At 43.6% G+C, this 21,204-nt stretch overlaps 2 protein-coding genes across 2 annotated transcripts in view; both read right to left on the reverse strand.

Moving 5' to 3' along the window:
* Positions 1 to 15,720, reverse strand: part of LOC122552393 (interleukin-12 receptor subunit beta-2-like) — a 36,969-nt gene extending 21,249 nt beyond the window's left edge. Inside the window, exons 1-6 of the mRNA XM_043695142.1 lie at positions 15,615 to 15,720; positions 10,907 to 10,985; positions 8,391 to 8,508; positions 4,639 to 4,793; positions 3,606 to 3,763; positions 516 to 681 (exon numbers count right to left, since the gene is read on the reverse strand). Coding sequence (XP_043551077.1) covers positions 516 to 671 — 156 coding nt within the window. The 5' untranslated portion in view covers positions 672 to 681; positions 3,606 to 3,763; positions 4,639 to 4,793; ... (1 more) ...; positions 10,907 to 10,985; positions 15,615 to 15,720. The remainder of the gene's footprint in view (positions 1 to 515; positions 682 to 3,605; positions 3,764 to 4,638; positions 4,794 to 8,390; positions 8,509 to 10,906; positions 10,986 to 15,614) is intronic.
* LOC122552394 (cAMP-specific 3',5'-cyclic phosphodiesterase 4B-like) overlaps positions 1,609 to 21,204 on the reverse strand; it is a 462,527-nt gene continuing 442,931 nt past the window's right edge. The window contains exons 10-12 of the mRNA XM_043695143.1: positions 10,907 to 10,985; positions 8,391 to 8,508; positions 1,609 to 1,852 (exon numbers count right to left, since the gene is read on the reverse strand). Coding sequence (XP_043551078.1) covers positions 1,609 to 1,852; positions 8,391 to 8,508; positions 10,907 to 10,985 — 441 coding nt within the window. The remainder of the gene's footprint in view (positions 1,853 to 8,390; positions 8,509 to 10,906; positions 10,986 to 21,204) is intronic.

A 21,204-nucleotide genomic window follows, 5' to 3' on the forward strand; every position in this document is an offset into this window, starting at 1 on the left:
GGGTGTGGGTGATATCAGAGAGTGTTACAGTGAGAGGTGTGGGTGATATCAGAGAGTGTTACAGTGAGGGATGTGGGTGATATCAGAGAGTGTTACAGTGAGGGATGTGGGTGATATCAGAGAGTATTACAGTGAGAGGTGTGGGTGATATCAGAGAGTATTACAGTGAGGTGTGTGGGTGATATCAGAGAGTGTTACAGTGAGGTGTGTGGGTGATATCAGAGAGTGTTACAGTGAGAGGTGTGGGTAATATCAGAGAGTGTTACAGTGAGAGGTGTGGGTAATATCAGAGAGTGTTACAGTGAGGGGTATGGGTGATATCAGAGAGTGTTACAGTGAGGGATGTGGGTGATATCAGAGAGTATTACAGTGAGAGGTGTGGGTGATATCAGAGAGTGTTACAGTGAGGGGTGTGGAGTATATCAGCGTGTTACAGCGAGGGGTGTGGAGTATATCAGCGTGTTACAGTGAGGGATGACAGATTGTAATCTGTATTGTTATGGATGTCCACTTACTGTCTTCCGAAGTTCGAATGCTGGACACAGCACTCCATTCACTCCACAGTCTCCTATTTGTCTCCCCTTCCCGTGCACATTGTACCCGAATCTCATAGACTGTGAATGGCTGCAGATCCTCCAACTCGTAAGTTGTTGAATGGATTCCAATTTCATCCTGTGAAATCTTTAATGTAATGTAGCAAATGTGGTTATTTTCTGGAGAACTCTGTATAGGGAGGAGCTCCCTGTTAACCTTCACAGTTTGTTTTGTGATGTGGAGGAGCAGGTGTCAGACTGGGGAGGACAAAGTTAAAAATCACACAACACCAGGTTACAGTCCAACAGGTTTATTCGGAAGTACTAGGTTTGGGAGCGACGCTCCTTCATCAGGTAGCTAGTGGGGTAGGATCATTGGACATAGAATTGAGAGTAAACAATCAAATTGTCAAATAACTGATCCGATGTATTGAACAAACTTAGATTGTTGTTCAGTCTTTAATCACTTAGAATGGGGATGCAGGTTTCAATTCATTAATATGTGAATCCCAGAACTTCTTTCAAATCACAGTCTGGAGATAACAACGTTTTATCAAAAAGGTGACATCTCAGCTCAGACAATGCATTAAAGCTGTGAGGTTAGAGTCTGTCTGTATCCCAATCTTGAGTCAGACTGATTCTATTTCCAAAATAGTAATTTATAAAATGAAACATGGACTGACTGCCTACAGATTGGCTGCTTTTTGAGCAAAATAGAATGTATCTGCAAAGGCAAATCTGAAAATACAAATTCACCCTACAGACTTATATGTGTGTGTTCTAAGTGATTAAGATTCAACAGCAATCTAGGTTTGTTCAATACATTGCATCAATTGTATGACACTTTGATCTTTTACTCTAAACTTTGTGACTTATGATCCTGCCCCACTAGCTACCTGCTGAAGGCTTGTACTTCCAAATAAACCTGTTGGACTATAACCTGGTGTTGTGTGATTTTTAACTTTTTTATGTGTCAGTATCCGAGTGAGTGGGCAATTCCTTCTGATCAGTTATTAAACTGTGTAATTTTTGAAAGCTGTCAGCCTCTACTTTGCTCACTGAGTACAGAAGTAGGTTAGGTGATATTTTGGTCCATCTCTACAGTGACATCTTCCTCACCAGTAGCAGCACAGAGATTCCCGCTGGCTCCAGTGAATCCAGTGGGGGACTCTGCATGGGTCTGTGCAACAGTGTGAATTGGAAAAGGAAGGACGGGAGAGAAGCTGCTGCTGTCAGGATTGAAAGTGAGAGGGCCACCTTTCAGGTGACCCATGGGTTCTTGTTTGAGGGATGCATGGCCCAGGTCTTGGGGCCTCCACCTCAGAAGACCAATGATTCAGGAACAAGTAAAACCAAAAAGAAACTTAGTGGGTCTTGCAGCATCTAATGAATGAGAGACATTAACATTTTTTCCAATGCAATATGCCTCTTCTTCAGAACCTAGGTTTTTATTTCACATTTCCAGTGATTTTGCCTTTATTCATAGAGTTCAGGAGCATCGATTACAGGTGGAATTCAAGTCGTGTACATTGTGCTTAGACAATAGCTAAATGCAAGATGTATGTGATTCGCTGCACCGCACATGTCTGATAACCTTCAGACAAGCCAGCAGCAGTGACTTGTCTGGATAAACCCGCAGGTTCCAGATTTCAGGAAATGATTAGATTCCCTACAGTGTGTAAACAGGCCCTTCGGCCCAACAAGTCCACACCGACCCGCCGAAGAGCAACCCACCCAGACCCATTTCCCTACACCTAACACTATAGACAATTTAGCATGGCCAATTCACCGAACCTGCACATCTTTAGACTGTGGGAGGAAACCGGAGCACCCAGAGGAAACCCAAGCAGACACAGGGGGAATGTGCAAACTCCACACAGACAGTTGCCCGAGGCGGAAATTGAATCTGGGTCCCTGGTGCTGCGAGGCAGCAGTGCTAACCACTGGGCCACCATGCCGCCCTGATGCTGAGAAAATTGGGGCTTGTGTGATATCATTTGTCAATTTAAAAGCTGTTTCAGCATTGACAACCTTGTCAGTCTCACATGATGTGACTGGGCTCAAGTCTCTGATGATACCAATCAGATATTTGTAAAACATGGAGGCTCACTTCAAATCAGCAATTCGTTTTGCTGGAATACCTCAGTGAAGTGACTCTGCGTGGGAATGTCACCTACATGATTAGGAGAGTCATTGTAAGATCAGAAAATCAGACAAGGCCCTTCAAGAATATAAAGGAAGCAGGCAAGAAACAGGAATTAGGATGAAAAGGGCCCAGGAAATGCCCTTGGCAAATAGGATTCAGGAGAATCCCAGGGCATCTTACACATATAGTGGGAGCAAGAGGGCAGGTAGGTACACTCAAGGACAAAGGAAGGAACTTATGCATAGAGTGAGAGGAAGTGAAAACTTCACATTGGTATTTACCAAGGAGCAGGACACGGATGAGGGTAAGATTAGGATGGGGTATGTTGATATTCTAGGACCTGTCGATAGATAACTCCCCAGAGCCCTTGGGATCTATCCCAGGATACTGAGGGAGGCAAGAGAGGAGATTGCTGGGGCCTTGACAAAGATCTTTATATCCTCTTTAACCACTGCTAAGGTTCCAGACTGGAGAATAGCTAATGTTGTTCCTTTGCTTAAGAAGGGCAACAGGGATAATCCAGGAAATTATAGGTCAGTGAGTCTTACATCAGTGGTAGGGAAATAATTGGAGAGACTTTTAGGTAGAGGATTTATTCACATTTGGATGACAGATGAGGTGAAGCATTTGGGAGGTCAAATGCAAGAGGAAAGGATACCGTAAATGGCAGAATCCTTAGGAACAGAGGGATCTTGGGCTGCAAGTCCATTTCCTGTGTGGTACTAGGATAAAAGGTCGACACAACATCGAGGGCTGAAGAGCCTGTACTGTGCTGTACTGTTCTATGTTCGATGATCTGTTGGGGTTTATCACCCAGCCTGTGTTTATCATACCTTGCTGTCACTTGCTACTCTCACCATCTAAAGAGCACACCAATACTTGACTCCCTTAAAGGGCTCAAACAGATAGGGCAAAGACTGACTTACCTCAGTCCAGAAAAAGTCACCTACAACTCTGTACTGAAGCTTAAACTGGAGGGTTTTTGATGAATCGAGGTTGTTGGGTTTCTGCCATGTAATAAATATGGATTTTGAAGTGTTCGGTGTCAATTCTCCAGTCACAGCAGCTGGAGACAGAGGCTTCACTAAAGGAACAATACAGCAGTTTCAGAAAGTGTAAGCAGTTGGAAAGACAGCCATTACCATTGACTACATCTATTCCAACCCAAGACTGGCTCTTCAATAATTTGAGCCATCTGGCTCCAGATTCCATCACTGCATCTGCATGAAACCTCACTAACTCATCATGATCAAGACAGAAGCCAGCCAGGATTACCATACTATAGCTGTTGAGGTAAGGCAATATTTTTACCTTTGAAAGTATGGACTTTTAGCCCAATGAGAGTCAGTCTGTGTGAAAACTGTATCCCAGTCAGTGTCAGTGTATGTTGAATTGTACCACACTCTTGATAGTACCAAGAGACACTATCTGCGGAACCTGTATCCCAGTATTAGTCAGCATGTGGGCAATTCATACCTCTATGAGAGCCAGGCTGGGTGTTGAATTATACTTCAGTGAGAATCAGTGTGTGTAGATCTGCATTCCAGTGAGTGTCAGTATGTGTTGGATCATACCCTAGTGAGAAATCAATGTATGTGGGACCTATACCACAGTGAGAGGAAGAGTTACAGGCTATTGAATGTTTGTGAGTAAAGTTGTTGTTTAGTGTGACCAGGGCTATGTGGTTGGTTGTTAGCCAGAGTTGATAGAGTTCACCTGACCTCCCCATCAAATTTCACCCTTACAGATATGCAGCCAAATCACTCTCAGCTCAGTTCAAATCCTGGTCACAGGGATGATAGATAAAAGTTTAGTCCACTCTGCAAATGAGTTCCCTCACTGAATTGACACAAAAATGGCTAAAGTGCCTGGTACAGTTATCCAAAGGTCTTTTGTTTAGCTAGTTGTGCATTGTGTGACAGAAATGCTAACCATTGATTATGACAACAATCTCTGTACCTATGTCATCAATGATGAATTCCAGTCTTTTTAAGCTTTCCTCTCTCTCTGTGCCACTGGTCTTTACCCAGGCAACGTAGGTTCTTCCTGCAGTGAATTGCTTCCTCTCCAACATCAATGAATGTAAACAGGTCGATATTTCAGTTGGGTCAGTGCTGTGGGAAGAAGAGTAGGCCATCAATGTGCTTGAAAGGATTCCTCCAAACTCAAGCAGCACAGACAGTTATACTGCTCACTTGTTCCAAGACAGGTTGTTAATGGCCACAGGATCTAGCAAGAGTTGGCCAATTCCTGCATAAATCGTGCCCCCCCAGGTTTCGAAAATCTCAAAGTTCAAAACAGTAGGTAAAAAGTGTAGTTAGGTAAAAATAGGAAGAGACTTGAACCATTTACTCTCAAGCCTTTTCACTGTCCAACTAGATGATGACTAATCTGTCATCTCAGTCCCAAGCTGTCTAGCGAACATTCATCAAACTCTTGACTTGAATTTTTCAATTGCCCCCAGCCTCAACAACTTTCTCAGGGGCAGAGTTCCACATTTCTCCTTCCCTTTGTCTGAATAAGTACTTCCTGATGTTATCCTGGTATTTCTGAGTAAAGAGAAGACCTGGTGGGGAGAAGACCAAAATTGGAGGTGTAGTGGACAGCAAAGAAGGTTACCTCAGATTACAATGGGATCTTGATCAGACGGGCCAATGGGCTGAGGGTAGCAGATGGAGTTTAATTTAGATAAATGTGAGGTGCTGCATTTTGGAAGAGCAAATCAGAGCAGGACTTATACACTTAACGAGAAGTTCCTAGGGAGTGTTACTGAACAAAGACATCTTGGAGTGCAGGTTCATAGCTCTTTGAAAGTAAGGCCACAGGTAGATAGGATAATGAAGAAGGCGTTTGGTATGTTTTCCTTTATTGGTCAGAGTATTGAGTACAGGAGTTGGGAGGTCATATTGCAACTGTACAGGTCATTGGTTAGGCCACTTTTGGAATATTGCGTGCAATTCTGGTCTCCTTCCTATCGGAAGGATGTTGTGAAAGGGTTCAGAAAAGATTTACAAGGATGTTGCCAGGGTTGGAGGGCTTGATCTATAGGGAGAGGCTGAACAGGCTGGGGCTGTTTTCCCTGGAGCATCAGAGGCTGAGAGATTTATAATTTTTTTAAAAAATACATTGCATCAGTTGTGTGACAGTTCTTTAACTATAAATTCTGTGTCCTGTGATCCTGTCCCACTTTCTGATGAAGGAGCAGTGCTCCAAAAGCTTGTATTTCCAAATAAACCTGCTGGACTATAACCTGGTGTTGTGTGATTTTTAACTTTGTACACCCTGTGTTATCAAGTTCCACACGGTCTCTCTTGTAAAGGCATTTGTCCTAAATTCCCTACTGGATTCATTTGCCATCTTATATTGGTGCTCCCAGATCTCGTCTTGGTTACAACTGGAAACATCTTCCATTATATTAACCCCAAACTCCCCCACAATTTTGAAGACCTCGATTTGGTCTCTTAGAGTCATAGAGACGTACAGCATGGAAAAAACCCTTCGGTCCACCTCACCCAACTAGATATCCTAAACTAATCTAGTTCCATTTTCCAGCACTTGGTCCATATCCTTCTAAGGTTAGAGTGGTGCTGGAAAAGCACAGCAGTTCAGGCAGCATCCAAGGAGCACGAAACATCAATTTTCCTGCTCCTTGGATGCTGCCTGAACTGCTGTGCTTTTCCAGCACCACTCTAATCTAGGATCTGGTTTCCAGCATCTGCAGTCCTTGTTTTTACCATATCATTCTCAACCCTTGCTATTCATATATCCATCCAGATGCCTTTTAAATGCTGCAATTGTACCAGCTCCACCATTTCCTCTGACAGCTCATTCCATACACACACCACCCTCTGTGTGAAAAAGTTGCCCCTTAGGACCCTTTTATATCTTTCCCCTCTCACCCTAAACCTATACCCTCTAGTTTTGGACTCCCCAACCCAGGGAAAAGACCTTGTCTATTTATCCTATCCATGCCCCTCATGATTTTATAAACCTCTATAAGGTCACCCCTCAGCCTCTGATGCTCCAGGGAAACCAGCCCTAGCTTATTCAACCTCTCCCTATAGCTCAGATCCTCTAACCCTGGCAACATCCTTGTAAATCTTTTCTGAACCCTTTCAAGTTTCACAACATCCTTCCGATAGGAAGGAGACCAGAATTACACACAATATTCCAAAAGTGGCCTAACCAATGTCCTGTACAGCCGCAACATGACCTCCCAACTCCTGTACTCAGTGATCTGACCAATAAAGGAAAGCATACCAAATGCCCATCCTATAGCTCAAATCCTCCAACCCTGGCAATATACTTGTAAATCTTTTCACGTTTCACAACATCTTTCCGATAGGAAGGAGACCAGAACTGCACGCAATATTCCAACAGTTGCCTAACCAATGTCCTGTACAGCTGCAACATGACCTCCCAACTCCTGAACTCAATACTCTGACCAATAAAGGAAAACATACCAAACGCCGCCTTCACTATCCTATCTACCTGCGACTCCACTTTCAAGGAACTATGAACCTGCACTCCAAGGTCTCTTTTTCAGCAACACTCCCAGGACCTTGTCATTAAGTGTATAAATCCTGCTCTGAATTGCTTTTCCAAAATGCAGCACCTTGCATTTATCTAAATTAAACTCCATCTGTCACTTCTCGGCCTATTGGACCATCTGATCAAGATCCCGTTGTACTCTGAGATAACCTTCTTCGCTGAAAACTACACCTGCAATTTTGGTCTTCTCCCCACCAGGTCTTTTATTTACTCAGAAAGAGCAGGATTAAGTCCACATGTAACCATTGGGTACCATCTGGTTTTGGCACCTTTACTACGAGTGAGCTCCAGTCACTGTAATTCACTTCGATTGGAACATGCGTTCAATCTCCTTTTGAACCTGTGCCAACTTTAGAGGGTTATGCATATAAGAATGTTGCTAAATCAGAACAGCATCTCCTGTAATTACATTATGCATAGTTAGGTTAGTATTTAAAATTTAAAAGCTTCTTCAAATAGATCGAGCCAAACCTTTCGGAACCTGTGTCTTGTAAACCAAGGGCAACACAAACCTTGTTAAAGGAGCAACATGGGAGCAAGTACAGGGCAGTTGGATTGAATGGCCTGTTTTGGTGCTAGAAATTCTATTTCATAGTTTTAAAGCTTTGGCCCCTGGTTTTAGACTCCCCACTAGAGGTAATATTATTGTTCGATTTATTTGATCATCTGACCCATCTCCATTTGATCACTCCTTAACGTTTTATACTTCAGGCAACCCTGTTCAAGCTTGTTTCTGTAACCTGCCTCATAATTTCAGTCTTTCAGACAGTCAGGAGAGAATAGATTTTACCTGACGATTGCAGTTTCAGGAGAAGCATGAAGAGTGACTTGCCACACGTTCTTTTCTCCCTCATTTCCCCCAGTTCTATCGAAGATATGAACTTACACTGGGTACAGTTTCACAGTTGGAAATAGAAAACACTGAAAATTCTCAACAGGTCAAGGAGCAGATCTAGAGAGACAAAGAGTTAATATCATCCCCTCAGTACTGCAGGAATGGAAATTTGGATTATGTGATGAAAGTAGAAAAGATGGTTTCAGATTGTTCTGACTGAGTTCTGATTAAAGAGCACAGAATCCTATGTGCCCCCTCAACCCATGTACCTCTCTGACAGGGTCTGACTGTGCACTTGCTGAAACAATATAAGGGGATCACTTACCTGCCCTTCTCCTGAAAATAGAAGGTGTAGTTTGTTGGGGTAACATCACTTGGATTCCAGGTACAATTCACTGCCGAATTCTTGTGGAATCTGAAGCAGAATAGGTCTTGGGATGGGTCTGAGTAATAATAAGGAATAAAGTGAGTGAAACACTTTCCAGCCTTAAAGGGGAAGAGCCAACTCTCTCTGGCCTTGCCTTTCCTCCAAGAGCCCGGAGTCACAGGGCGACAGGTGACAACTGTTTAGCCCTGAGGAAGGGCTTTTGCCCGAAATGTCGATGTTCCTGCTTCTCGGATGCTGTCTGACTTGCTGTGCTTTTCCAGCACCACTCTAATCTAAACTCTGATCTCCAGCATCTGAAGTCCTCATTTTCACCACAACTGTTTAGTAGTTCAGTCACCCTCCAGCCTGGCCTCAGTACAACAGCATCAAGGATCTGGTTGTTCCCAGTGACTGAAATGACACTGTCTTTGATATAGAGCTGCAATCATCACTTCAGAAGCTGTAGCATTGGTGAAAAGACACTGAATAATGTGGTAGTGACTCACACCTAGGACTCACCATCCCTGGGCCTGGGCAGAAACCCTCCCCAGGCCTCACTGTAACAGAGGGAGCGACAGAAAACTACACCCAGGACTCACCATCAATTGGTTAGAGATAGGGAGCCACTCTATGCCTTAACCATCCTGGCCTAGTCATAGATACACCTCCCCACCACAACCAACCTGGACTGGGCCGAGAATCTACAGCTTGAAGAGAAGCCAGTGCCAGTATCAAAGGCTGCAGTGTCATTCAGGGATATTTTATGGCAGCTAAAATCCAGATCAGAATTATTAGACAGGTGACCTAAAAACAAAACTGCAAAAATAATGAAAGAAGGTATTGTGTCAATTATCAGCACCACCCAGACTGACCATTCATCTGCACAGACCAGGATCCAAATACATCTTTTCAAATCCTGAATATACCTGCCCTCTGATTGAAATCTTCTACATAAGATCTTATAACGCTGTGCAATTCTTCACCACTCTACTGAAGGACACAAAGTGCTTTGGTCTATAAAAGCAAAGTACTGTGGGTGCTGGAAATCTGTGATAAAAACAGAAAGTGCTGGAGAAACTCAACAGATTTCAGTTGCTGCCAGACCTGCTGAGTCTTTGCAGCATTTTCTGTTTGTTCTTCTGCTTCTTTTATCCTTCCATGATTTTGAACATTTCTGCTTAATCACCCAAAATTTAGTTCGGCCATATCTGAAATTTAGTGTACAGTTCTGGTCAGCAGACTACCGGAAGGATGTGAAGGCTCTGGAGAGGGTACAGAAACAGTTTACCAGGATGTTGTCTGGTTTGGAGGGTATTAGCTACGAAGAGAGATTGGACAAGCTTAGTTTGTTTTCACGAGAACGTCAGAGGCTGAGGGGCAACCTGAGAGAAGTTTACTAAATTATGAGAGGTCTAGATACTCAGAGTCTTGTTCCCAGGGTAGATTTTTATGGGGCACAGGTTAAAGGTAAAAGGGGTAAGTTCAAAGGAGATGTGAAAGGCAAGGTTTTTACACAGAGGGTAGTAAATGCATGGAATGTGCTGCCAGTGGAGATGGTGGAGGAAGACACAAAAGTAACATTTAGGAGACATTTTGACAGATATATGAAGAGATAGGGAGTATTTCATTTGATTTATTACTGTCACCTGTACTGAGGTGCAGTGAAAAGTGTTGTGGATTGTGCTTTACAGGCAAATTGTGCTAAATAAGTGCGCCTGGGTAATAGTGCAGCATACAGTGTCACAGCGGCTGGGAGGATGCAGAGAGAGCTTATGGAAACATCTGTGGACAGCAATCAGAGTTAATGTTTCAGGTCGAATGACTCTTCTTTGGTTTTATTTTAATAATCTTATTGAATGTGAGAGCAGACTTGCATCATTGAGTCATGCTCCTAGTTTGGACCATTAATATCGGTTCTGTATTAATGATTGATTTTTATATCCTACAGCTCTTATGGTTAAAACTTAGAAATCAATTGTCATTTGTTTTTGTACCCCATCACCTCAAGTTTTCCTTTAATGTACTGTCAACCCATCTCCCCAAATAGCTCTCCCCAGTAACGGAGTCAACTCTTATTCAAAGTCTTATTACAGCTGTCCTTTTACCAAACTACAATATCTCACTCTTACTGACACTGAATGCAGCAACCTGTTTTTAACAAAAGCCCTCGTCTTGTCAAAATCTTTTTATGGCTCTCTTTCATCTTCAAAAAAAAAATCTGTTATACTAACCATCTTAATATCATTTCCATTCTCTCTAAACATATCTCCAAATGCTCAGAAGTAACTCAGACAGCATCCAGTGAGATAAATGGCCCAGCCATGCTGAAAACTGCCCTTAACTGTTACTTTTTGCTTAATTCTAACAATTTTAATACATTTTTCTGTTCTCTTCTCATTCCATTCTGTAACATTCCTTTAGTGAGCACTAATACAGAATGATCAATGGCTGTGAATCTGAAAGTAGAACTGTACCTGCTTGTGTTTCCTGCTGTATCAGTACAACTGCAATAAGCAGCATCTCACAAACTGTTCCCATAATGTCATGAATCACCTGTCAGAGGGAACAGAAGACTGGTGTTACAACAGACAACAGGTAAGGATGCCCGGAGGCATGGTACATTGGGGAAACCAAGCAAAGGCTACGACAACGGATGAATGGGCACCGCACAACAATCAACAGACAGGAGGGTTCCCTCCCAGTTGGGGAACACTTCAGTGGTCCAGGACATTTGGCCTCGGACCTTCGGGTGACCATCCTCCAAGGCGGACTTTGGGACAGGCAGCAGCAAAACGTGGCCGAGCAGAGGCTGATAGCTAAGTTCAGTACCCATCGGGAGGGCCTCAACCGGGACCTTGGGTTCATGTCACATTACAGGTGACAACTACTGCACTATACACACAGACACTCCTGCGCATGCGTGCACACATACAGGCACTCCTATACACAGACACAGACACTCACAAACACTCCTACAGACACACACACTCCCACAGTCACACATGCACCCTCTCACAGACTAGACACTTTACACTCACACACACATATACACTCTCTCACAGACACTCACAAAACCCAACCCGGGAAACACACACAGACATATACACACACACACACACACACACACTCAAAAACCCACATGCACACAGACACATATATATTTGTGGGTTGAATTTGTACTTTGCTCAAAAACTGCATGAATCCATGCTAGACCCTGTTAACTTACTTTTTAGATTAGAATCAGTCTAAACATTATGGCACAGACAGGGAATACAGGGGGCTAACGCCTTCAATATCTCAAAATCTTATCTGGGCTGACACCAATTGTTACAGTTAACCTGAGAATGTAATTTTTAAAAAACGTTTTGTGGCTTTCATATGAAAGAAGTGAAACTATCATGGTCATTCTAACAAATGAGACTTAACAAACAATCAAGGTATTTTTCAATGTATAATTTCAGTTACATCACACTGTAAACTTTTGCTATAAATTCTGTGTCTTACAATTGTGCCCTCCACAACCCCCTGATGAAGGAGCGTCGCTCCGAAAGCTAGTGCTTCCAATTAAACCTGTTGGACTATAACCTGGTGTTATGTGATTTGTAACTTTGTACACCCCAGTCCAACACTGGCATCTCCAAATCATGCAACAGTCTAGAGTTTGTTGTGTTTCTATTAATAACTGCTGCTATCTTGTTGCTTGTGTCTTTGTTTACTCAAGTGGGATTCCCCAGTGGAGGATCTATGATCCAGTCAATAGATCTGACTTTAATTAAATTTATCGTTGTCACATGTACCTAGGTACAGTGAAATGTTTTGTTTTCCATGGAGTCCAAGCAGTTCATACCATTCAAAGTTCATAAGGTAATAGTACAGGAGGAATACAATGTTACAGCTGCAAAGAAGGTGCACAAAAAGCAAGATTTCAAATATGAGAGGTCCATTTAGAAGTCTAGGACCAGCAAGGAAGAAGCTGTTCTTGAATCTGTTTGTATCTTCTGCCTGACGGAAGAGGTTGGAAGAGATTATAACCGGGAGGGGTCTTTGATGATGTTGCTGTCTTCTGAAGTAGCGAGAGGTGTAGATGGAGTCAATGGATGAAAGGTTGGCTTGCGTGATTGACTGGGCTGTGTTCACAACTCTGTAGCTTCTTATGGTCCTCGCCAGAGCAGTTGCCAAACCAAGCCGCAATGCATCTTCATAGAATGCTTTCAACGGTGCATCTATAAAGGTTGTTGAGAGTCCTTATGGATGTGCCGAATTTTGTGAGTCACCTGTGGAAGCAGAGGTCTTGATGGTCACACCTCTGTGGGTGGCCCAGGACAGATTGTTGGTGATCATCACTCCTAGAAACTTGATGCTGTTGACCCTCTCCACCTGAGCTCCATTGGTGTAGACAGGGGCGTGCCCTCCATCTTGCTTCCTGAAGTCAATGGCTAGAGCATTGTCAGTTGTCGATCATTTCAAAATAATGTACAGAGATAAATATTCATCTGCACATTCACTGGAGCATCAGACTGAGAGAATTTCTGCTGAAAACCCGACTTATGCATAACTTGCCCACAGTGTCTATGAAATTAACCATCTAACTACACTCTAACTTCAAGGAAAAAAATGGGAAGGCCAGACAGATTGTCAGCAAGATATGGAGAGACACAGAATAAAAAATTAGCTGAGACAGAAGAGACAGCAAAAACAAGACAGAAATAGATAATTGTATTGAGAGATAGTGATGCATATGGTAGAGAAAGAATGTTGGAGAGATTTACTGCTAATATTTTAAAAATGAAGCTTCTTTATTGTCTGGTTCCCTGAATGTAGTTTTTATTTAGTTTGTTTACAGGATGTGGAAATCAAAGGCAAGGTCAGCATTTATTGATCATTCCTAATGCCTTAAAATGATTATGGTGAACTGTGATCTCCAAATGAACTCTCAGCCAGTTCAGAGAGGGCATGCACAGTGTCACATCAAAACTAACCTGGACGTGGTTCTCTATAATATGTACTTCACTTTGTTTTCTGGCTGTTTCCTGTTATGACAAACCCAGAGCTGCAAAGTTGCTTCTTTAATCCGATCCCAAAACTTTTAACCTCTCATTGAACAAGGATCTATTCATCTTTGCCTTAAAAATATTCAAGGACTCTGCTTCCATCAGCTTTTCAGCAAGAGAGTTCCAAAGACTCAGAAGTGTAGTTACTTAAACATGAATTTAATAAGCAAAGTTCAACCCGTGTGGTCTCGAGGAGATTAACCACAACACAAACCTGAGAATTGTTTTTTGCCTCATCTCGGTTTTAAATTGGTCATCTCTGATGTTTAAAGTGTGACCCTTGGTTTTAGATTTCCAGATAAGAGGAAAGATCCTCTGCACGTCCATTCTGTCAAGATCCCTGAGGAATGTGAATGTTCCAATGAAATTGCACTTCTAAATTCCAACAGCCACAAATCCAACCTGTCATAAAACAGCCCTCCAACTCTGGGTATTAGTCTGGTAAACCTTCCCTGAACTATTTTCAATGCATTTACATTCAGTCTTAAATGAGGTGACTAAGACTGCACAGAGTATTCCAGATGATGTCTCACCTGTGCCTACAAACTCCCTATCTTTGTTCTCAATTCTCCTTGTGATGTATGATAACATTCTATTAGCTTTTCTAATTACTTGCTATACCTGCACACTAAACTTCTGTGATTCACGCACAAGGACCCATACAGCCCAATCCATCTGTATTTACCCCAAGTGAGGAAGGACAGTGGGATCTTCATCCCTGTCACTGACAATCTGTACAGGTCCCTGCGCCAAATCACTGAAATGTGAATGTGTGGATCTGGCCTGAGAATACAATCAGGCATTATGAGAGCTCGACCAATCAAACAACCTATGACCATGTCTGCGGAAACGAGAAGATTAGAGATTAGAATATTCATAATCACAGGCACCACCACATTCATTCCTAGCTGAGGACAGAATAGATCACTGTTAAACGGTGCACAGCTAGTCCCTAACAACAGTAATTTAGCAAAGAATACATGCCATTTTTGACATGGTGGTTGAGAAATGGATATTAGCCAGAAGATTGTACAGGCCTCCTTTCCTCTTCTCCAGACTAGTTATGTGGAATTGTTTACATCTAAATTACCTGGCAGAATTAACCTCAGTTCAATATCTAATCTGAGAGAGAGTACCTCAACCGTGTATGATCCCCTCAGTAGTGACCCTCCAACATTGCAGCACACACAAAGCACTGACCCTCTGACAGTACAGCACTCCCTCAGTACTGACACTCCAGCAGTGTCATCGTTCTTCACCTTCCAACAGTGCAGTAGTCTTTCATTACTAATCCTCCAACACTAAAGCCCCATCCTCATTACTGATCTCCAACAGTAACGCACTCCCTCATAACTGATACTCCCACAGTAAAACCCCCTCATTACTGATACTCCCATAGTAAAGCCCCCCCATTACTGATCTCCAACAGTAAAGCCACTCCTCATTACTGATACTCCCACAGTAAAGCCCCCTCATTACTGATCCTCCAACAGTAAAGCCCCCCTCATTACTGATCTCCCACAGTAAAGCCTTTTACTGATCCTCCAACAGTAAAGCCCTCCCTCATTACTGATACTCCCACAGTAAAGCCCCCCCATTACTAATCTCCAACAGTAAAGCCACCCTAATTACTAATCCTCCCACAGTAAAGCCCTCCCATTACTTATCTCCAACAGTAAAGCACCCCCTCACTACTGATACTCCAACAGTAAAGCCTCCCTCATTACTGATTTCCCACAGTAAATTGCCCTCCCATTACTGATCTCCAACAGTAAAGCCCCCCTCATTACTCATCCTCCAACAGTAAAGCACTGCCTCAGCCCTGACTTTCCAACTTGTCCTTACCCTAGAACGTTTTGGCGCTGTCTTCATTCTGTCTGTGCAAACGTCTGGCATTCACTTAGTATTGACTCTCCAATAGAGCATTAATCTGCCCAAACTGACCATCCAACAATGCAACATGCCTTCAGTGCTGTACTGCAGCATCAGCTGTGATGATGTGCTCAGATCCATAGAATGAACTTCATTGCCTCTTCACTCAGGAGTGAGTTTACCAAAGCTAAGCTCACAGATCGAGGTGCCCCATTTCACTGAGACATAGAGGTGTTGGGAGGCATCATGGAAGGCTTACCTGGTGCCGGATTTATGTGCTCGTGAGGAAGCAGATGTAATTTAACTGAGAAACTGAAAACAATGCTGGAAACACAAGACAGGAAGCTGTCAGCTTTGCAATTACATTTCTGAGAATGACAATGAAAATACTTTCAGTAGATGCAAGGAAGTGAAAAGCCGCAAGTCACAGGAAGTGATCAGCAAAGCGTGCTCCTGACAGCCCTGCACTAATGCTGCAGTGTTGACAGTGTAGTGCTGAGAAAGCACAGCAGGTCAGAGAGTTCCTCCTTCCTGATGAAGGGCTCTTGCCCGAAACATCAATTCTCCTGTTTCTCAGATGCTGCCTGACCTGCTGTTCTTTTCCAGCACCACACTCTCAACTCTGATCTCCAGAATCTGCAGTCCTCACTTTCTCCTAGTTGACTACTAACACTGCAGTGACAAAACCCAATTGCTGGGGGAGGCTTCACAAAGTCTGAGTGGAGGAACAAGATCAAGATCCATTGGGGGGGTTCCCAGGGGAAATGAAACTTTGGGCATCTTGTGCATCTTGCTACAGTGTCAGATATCCTCTAGTAGGCATGGGATATTTACCAGCAGCTCTGACCCTCTCCCCAGTAGGAAATAAATGTTTACCATCAGCCCTGATCCTCTCCCCAGTAAGAATTGGGTATTTACCAGCAGCCCCGACCTTTCCCCAGTGGGAAATGAATTGGGTATTTACCAGCAGCCCTCATACAAATAACCTGCTGGAAATGCTAGGAGACAGAGGGTCAAGCCTGAAGGAGGGACTGAAAGAAATCCAAATTATTAGTCAAGAAATGGTATTTAGGAAATTGATGGAATAAGTCCCCAGGCCGTAATGCTGTGCATTCTAGAGTACTTATAGAAGTGGCCTAGAAGTGTCCATGCCATGTGCGAGAAAGGCGAGGAATAGGGAGAGAGAGAGAGGAGTTTCACATGTGGCTACAGGGATGGTGCAAGAGAGAGTGTTTTGGAAATCTGGAAAATTGTGGCTCGTTCTAGGGTAGGTGGGATCTCTACAAAAAGGATGATCTTTACCTGAACCAGAGGGGGACTAATATCCTGGTGGGGGGGAAGTATGCTAATACTTAGGGTTTGGACTAATTCAGCAGGTGAATGGGAACCTAAATTGTAGCTCCAGTGTCCAGGAGGTTGAGAATAGTGAGGTCAGAAATAAGGTTTCAAGATTGCAAGAGTTCACTGGCAAGCAGGAAGGTGCTTTGAAGTGTGTCTTTTAATCGCCAGGAGGATTCAGAATAAGGTGTGTGAACTCGCAGCATGGGTTGATACCTGGGATGTTGTGGCCATTTCAGAGATGTGGATAGAGCAGGGACAGCAATGGTTGTTGCAGGTTCCAGGATTTAGATGTTTCAGTAAGAACAGGGAAGATGGTAAAAGAGTCATAGAGATGTACAGCATGGAAACAGACCCTAGGGGGAGGTGTGGTATTGTTAATCAAGAATGGTATTACGGTGACAGAAAAGATGTTTGAGGACTTGTCGACTGAGGTAGTATGGGCTGAGGTTAGAAATAGGAAAGAAGAGGTCACCCTGTTCGGAGTTTTCTTAGATTACTTACACTGTGGAAACAGGCGCTTCGGCCCAACAAGTCCACACTGACCCGCCAAAGCAGAACCCACCCAGACCCATTCCCCTACATTTACCCCTGCACCTTTCACTACGGGCAATTTAGCATGGCCAATTCACCTAACCTGCACATTTTTGGACTGTGGGAGGAAACCGGAGCACCCGGAGGAAACCCACGCAGACACAGGGAGAATGTGCAAACTCCACACAGTCAGTCCCCTGAGGCGGGAATTGAATCCGGGTCTTTGGTGCTGTGAGGTAGCAGTGCAAACCACTGTGCCATCGGCCTGCCCACAGATATAGGGCTCCGAATAGTTTCAGAGATGTAGAGGAAAGGATAGCAAAGATAATTCTGGATAGGAGCGAGAGTAACAGGGTAGTTGTTATGGGGGACTTTAACTTTCCAAATATTGACTGGGAATACTATAGTTTGAGTGCTTTAGATGGGTCAGTTTTTGTCCAGTGTGTGCAGGAGGGTTTCCTGACACAGTATGTAGACAGGCCAACAAGGGGCAAGGCCACATTGGATTTAGTACTGGGTAATGAACTGGGTCAGGTATCAGATTTAGAGGTAGGTGAGCACTTTGGTGATCGTGACCACAATTCGGTTATGTTTACTTTAGTGATGAAAAGGGAAAGGTACATAACACAGGGCAAGAGTTATTGCTTGGGGAAAGGTAATCATGATGCTATTGGACTAGATTTAGGATGCATAGGATGGGGAAAGAAATGGCAGGGGCTGGGCACAATTGAAATGTGGAGCTTATTCAAGCAACAGCCACTGCGTGTCCTCGATAAGTTTGTACCTGTCAGGCAGAGAGGAAGTTGATGAGCGAGGGAGCTGTGGTTTACTAAAGAAGTTGAATCTCTTGTCAAGAGGAAGAAGAAGGTTTATGTTAGGATGAGCCGTTAAGACTCAGTTAGGGTGCTTGAGAGTTACAAGTTAGCCAGGAAAGATCTAAAGAGAGAGCTAAGAAGAGCCAGAAGGGGACATGAGAAGTCATTGACAGATAGGATCAAGGAAAGCCCAAAAGCTTTCTATCGGTGCATCAGGAATAAAAGAATGACGAGAGACAGATTAGGGTCAATCAAGGATAGTGGTGGGAAGTTTTGCATGGAGTCAGAGGAGATGGGGGAGCGCTAAATGAATATTTTTCGTCAGTATTCGCACTGGAAAATGACAGTGTTGTCGAGGAGAATACTGAGATATTGGCGACTAGACTAGATGGGATTGAGGTTCACAGGGAAGAGGTATTAGCAATTCTGGGAAGTGTGAAAATAGGTAAGTACCTTAGGCCAGATAGGATTTATCCAAGGATTGTCTGGGAAGCCAGAGAGGAGATTACAGAGTCTTTGGCTTTGATCTTTATGCCATCATTATTTACAGGAATAGTGCCAGAGACTGGAAGATAGGAAATGTCCCTTGTTCAAGAAGGGGAGTGGAGACAGACCTGGTTATTATAGACCTGTGAGCCTTACTTGGTTGTGGATAAAGTTTTGGAAAGGATTATAAGAGATAGAATTTATAATCATCTAGAAAGGAATAATTTGATTAGGGATAGTCAACACTGTTTTGTGAAGGGTAGGTCGTGCCTCACAAACCTTATTGAGTTCTTTGAGAAGGTGACCAAACAGGTGGATGAGGGTAAAGCAGTTAATGTGATGTATATGGATTTTCAGCAAGGCATTTGATAAAGTGCTATTGTAGAAGATATGGAGGCATGGGATTGAGGGTGATTTAGTGGTTTGGATCAGAAATTGGCTAGCTGAAAGAAGACAGAAAGCAGTGATTGAGGGAAATGTTCATCCTGGTGTTCAGTTACTAGCAGTGTACCGCAAGGATCTATTTTGGGGCCACTGCTGTTTGTAATCTTTATAAATGACCTAGATGAGGGCAGAGAAGGATGGGTTAGTACCTTTGCAGATGACACTAAGGTCGGTGGAGTTGTGGATAGTGCAGAAGCAAGTTGCAGTTTACAGACGGACATGGATAAGCTGCAGAGCTGGGCTGAGAGGTGGCAAATGGAGTTTAATGTGGAAAAGTGTAAGGTGTTTCACTTTGGAAGGAGCAACAGGAATGCAGAGTACTCGGCTAATGGAAAGATTCTTGGTAGTGTAGATGAGCAGAGGGATCTTGGTGTCCATGTACATAGATCCCTGAAAGTTACCACCCAGGTTGATAGGGTTGTTAAGAAGGCACACGGTGTGTTAGCTTTTATTGGTAGAGGGATTGAGTTTTGGAGCCACGAGGTCATGTTGCAGCTGTACAAAACTCTGGTGCGGCCGCACTTGGAGTATTTTGTACAGTTCTGGTCACCGTATTATAGGAAGGATATGGAAGCTTTGGAAAGGGTGCAGAGGAGATTTACGAGGATGTTGCCTGGTATGGAGGGAAGGTCTTATGAGGAAAGGCTGAGGGACTTGAGGCTGTTTTTGTTAGAGAGAAGAAGGTTGAGAGGTGACTTAATTGAGACATATAAGATAATCAGAGGGTTAGACAGGGTGGACAGTAAGAGCCTTTTTCCTTGGATGGTGATGGCTAGCATGAGGGGACATAGCTTTAAATTGAGGGGTGATAGATATAGGACAGATGTCAGAGGTAGTTTCTTTACTCAGAGAGTAGTAGGGGCATGGAACACCCTGCAAACATTTAAGGCATTTAAATGGTCAGTGGATAAACATATGGATGAGAATGGAATAGTGTAGGTTAGATAGGCTTCAGATTGGTTCCACAGGTTAGCGCAACGTCGAGGGTTGAAGGGCCTGTACTGCACTGTAATGTTTGATGTTCCAGAAGTGGTGGACACATTGGTGATCATTTTCCAGGGTTCTGTAGACTCTGGAAGAGTTCCAATAGACTGGATGGTAGCTAATGTAACCCCATTCTTTAAAAAGGAGGGAGAGAGAAAATTGGGAATTAAATGCCAGTTAGCCCTGACATCGGTGTGGGGAAAATGCTGGAATCAATTATTAAAGATGTAATATGTGAACATTTAGAAAGCGGTGACTGAATCGGTCCAAGTCAGCATGGATTCACTGAAATGAAATCATGCTTGACGGATTTTCTGGATTTTTTTGAGGATGTGACCATTAGGGTGGCCTCGGCTGAATCAGTAGTTGTAGTGTATTTGGATTTTCAAAAGGCTTTTGACAAGGTTCCACATGAGATGAATAAGGAAAGTGAAAGCTCATGCTATCAGAGGTAATGTATTGATGTGGATAGAGAACTGCTTGGCAGACAGGAAGCAGAGAGTTGGAATGAATGGGTTCTTTTCAGAGTGGCAGGAATTTAGAAGAATGAGAGGGGAGTCTCATAGAAACATAAAATCTTGAGGGGGCTGGACAGGCTAGATGTGGGAAGAATGTTCCTGATATTGGGGAAATCTAGAACTAGGGGCCACAGTCTAAGAATAAAGGGTCAAACATTCAGGACTGAGATGAGGATGAATTTCTTCACCCAGAGAATTGTGAACCTGTGGAATTCTCTCCAACAGGAAGCTGTTGGGGCGAGTTCATTACTTATATTCAAGAAGGAGGTGGACATGGCCCTAGTGGTTAAAGGGATCCAGGGTATGGGGAGAGGGGAAGAGTGGGCGACTGAGACTTTGTGTTTAGCCGTGATCATGTTGAATGGTGGTGCAGGTTCGAAGGCCGATTGGCATTCACCTGCATCTATTTTCTACATTTCTCCCCAGTATGTTTGAGATATGTACCAGCAGCCCTGACCCTCCCCCCAGTAGGCACGTTGTGTTTACCAGCAGCCCTGACCCTCCCCCCAGTAGGCACGGTCTGTTTACCAGCAACCCTGAACCTCTCCCCAGTATTAATTAGGTATTTACCAGCAGCCCTGACCCTCCTCCCCAGTATGAATTAGGTATTTACCAGTAGCCCTGACCCTCCCCCCCCCAGTATGAATTAGGTATTTACCAGTAGCCCTGACCTTCCCCCCAGTATGAATTAGGTATTTATCCGCAGCCCTGACCCCCCCGCCACCGTCAA

This window comes from Chiloscyllium plagiosum, chromosome 8 (genome assembly GCF_004010195.1).
Source record: "Chiloscyllium plagiosum isolate BGI_BamShark_2017 chromosome 8, ASM401019v2, whole genome shotgun sequence".
Taxonomy (NCBI): Eukaryota; Metazoa; Chordata; class Chondrichthyes; order Orectolobiformes; family Hemiscylliidae; genus Chiloscyllium; species Chiloscyllium plagiosum.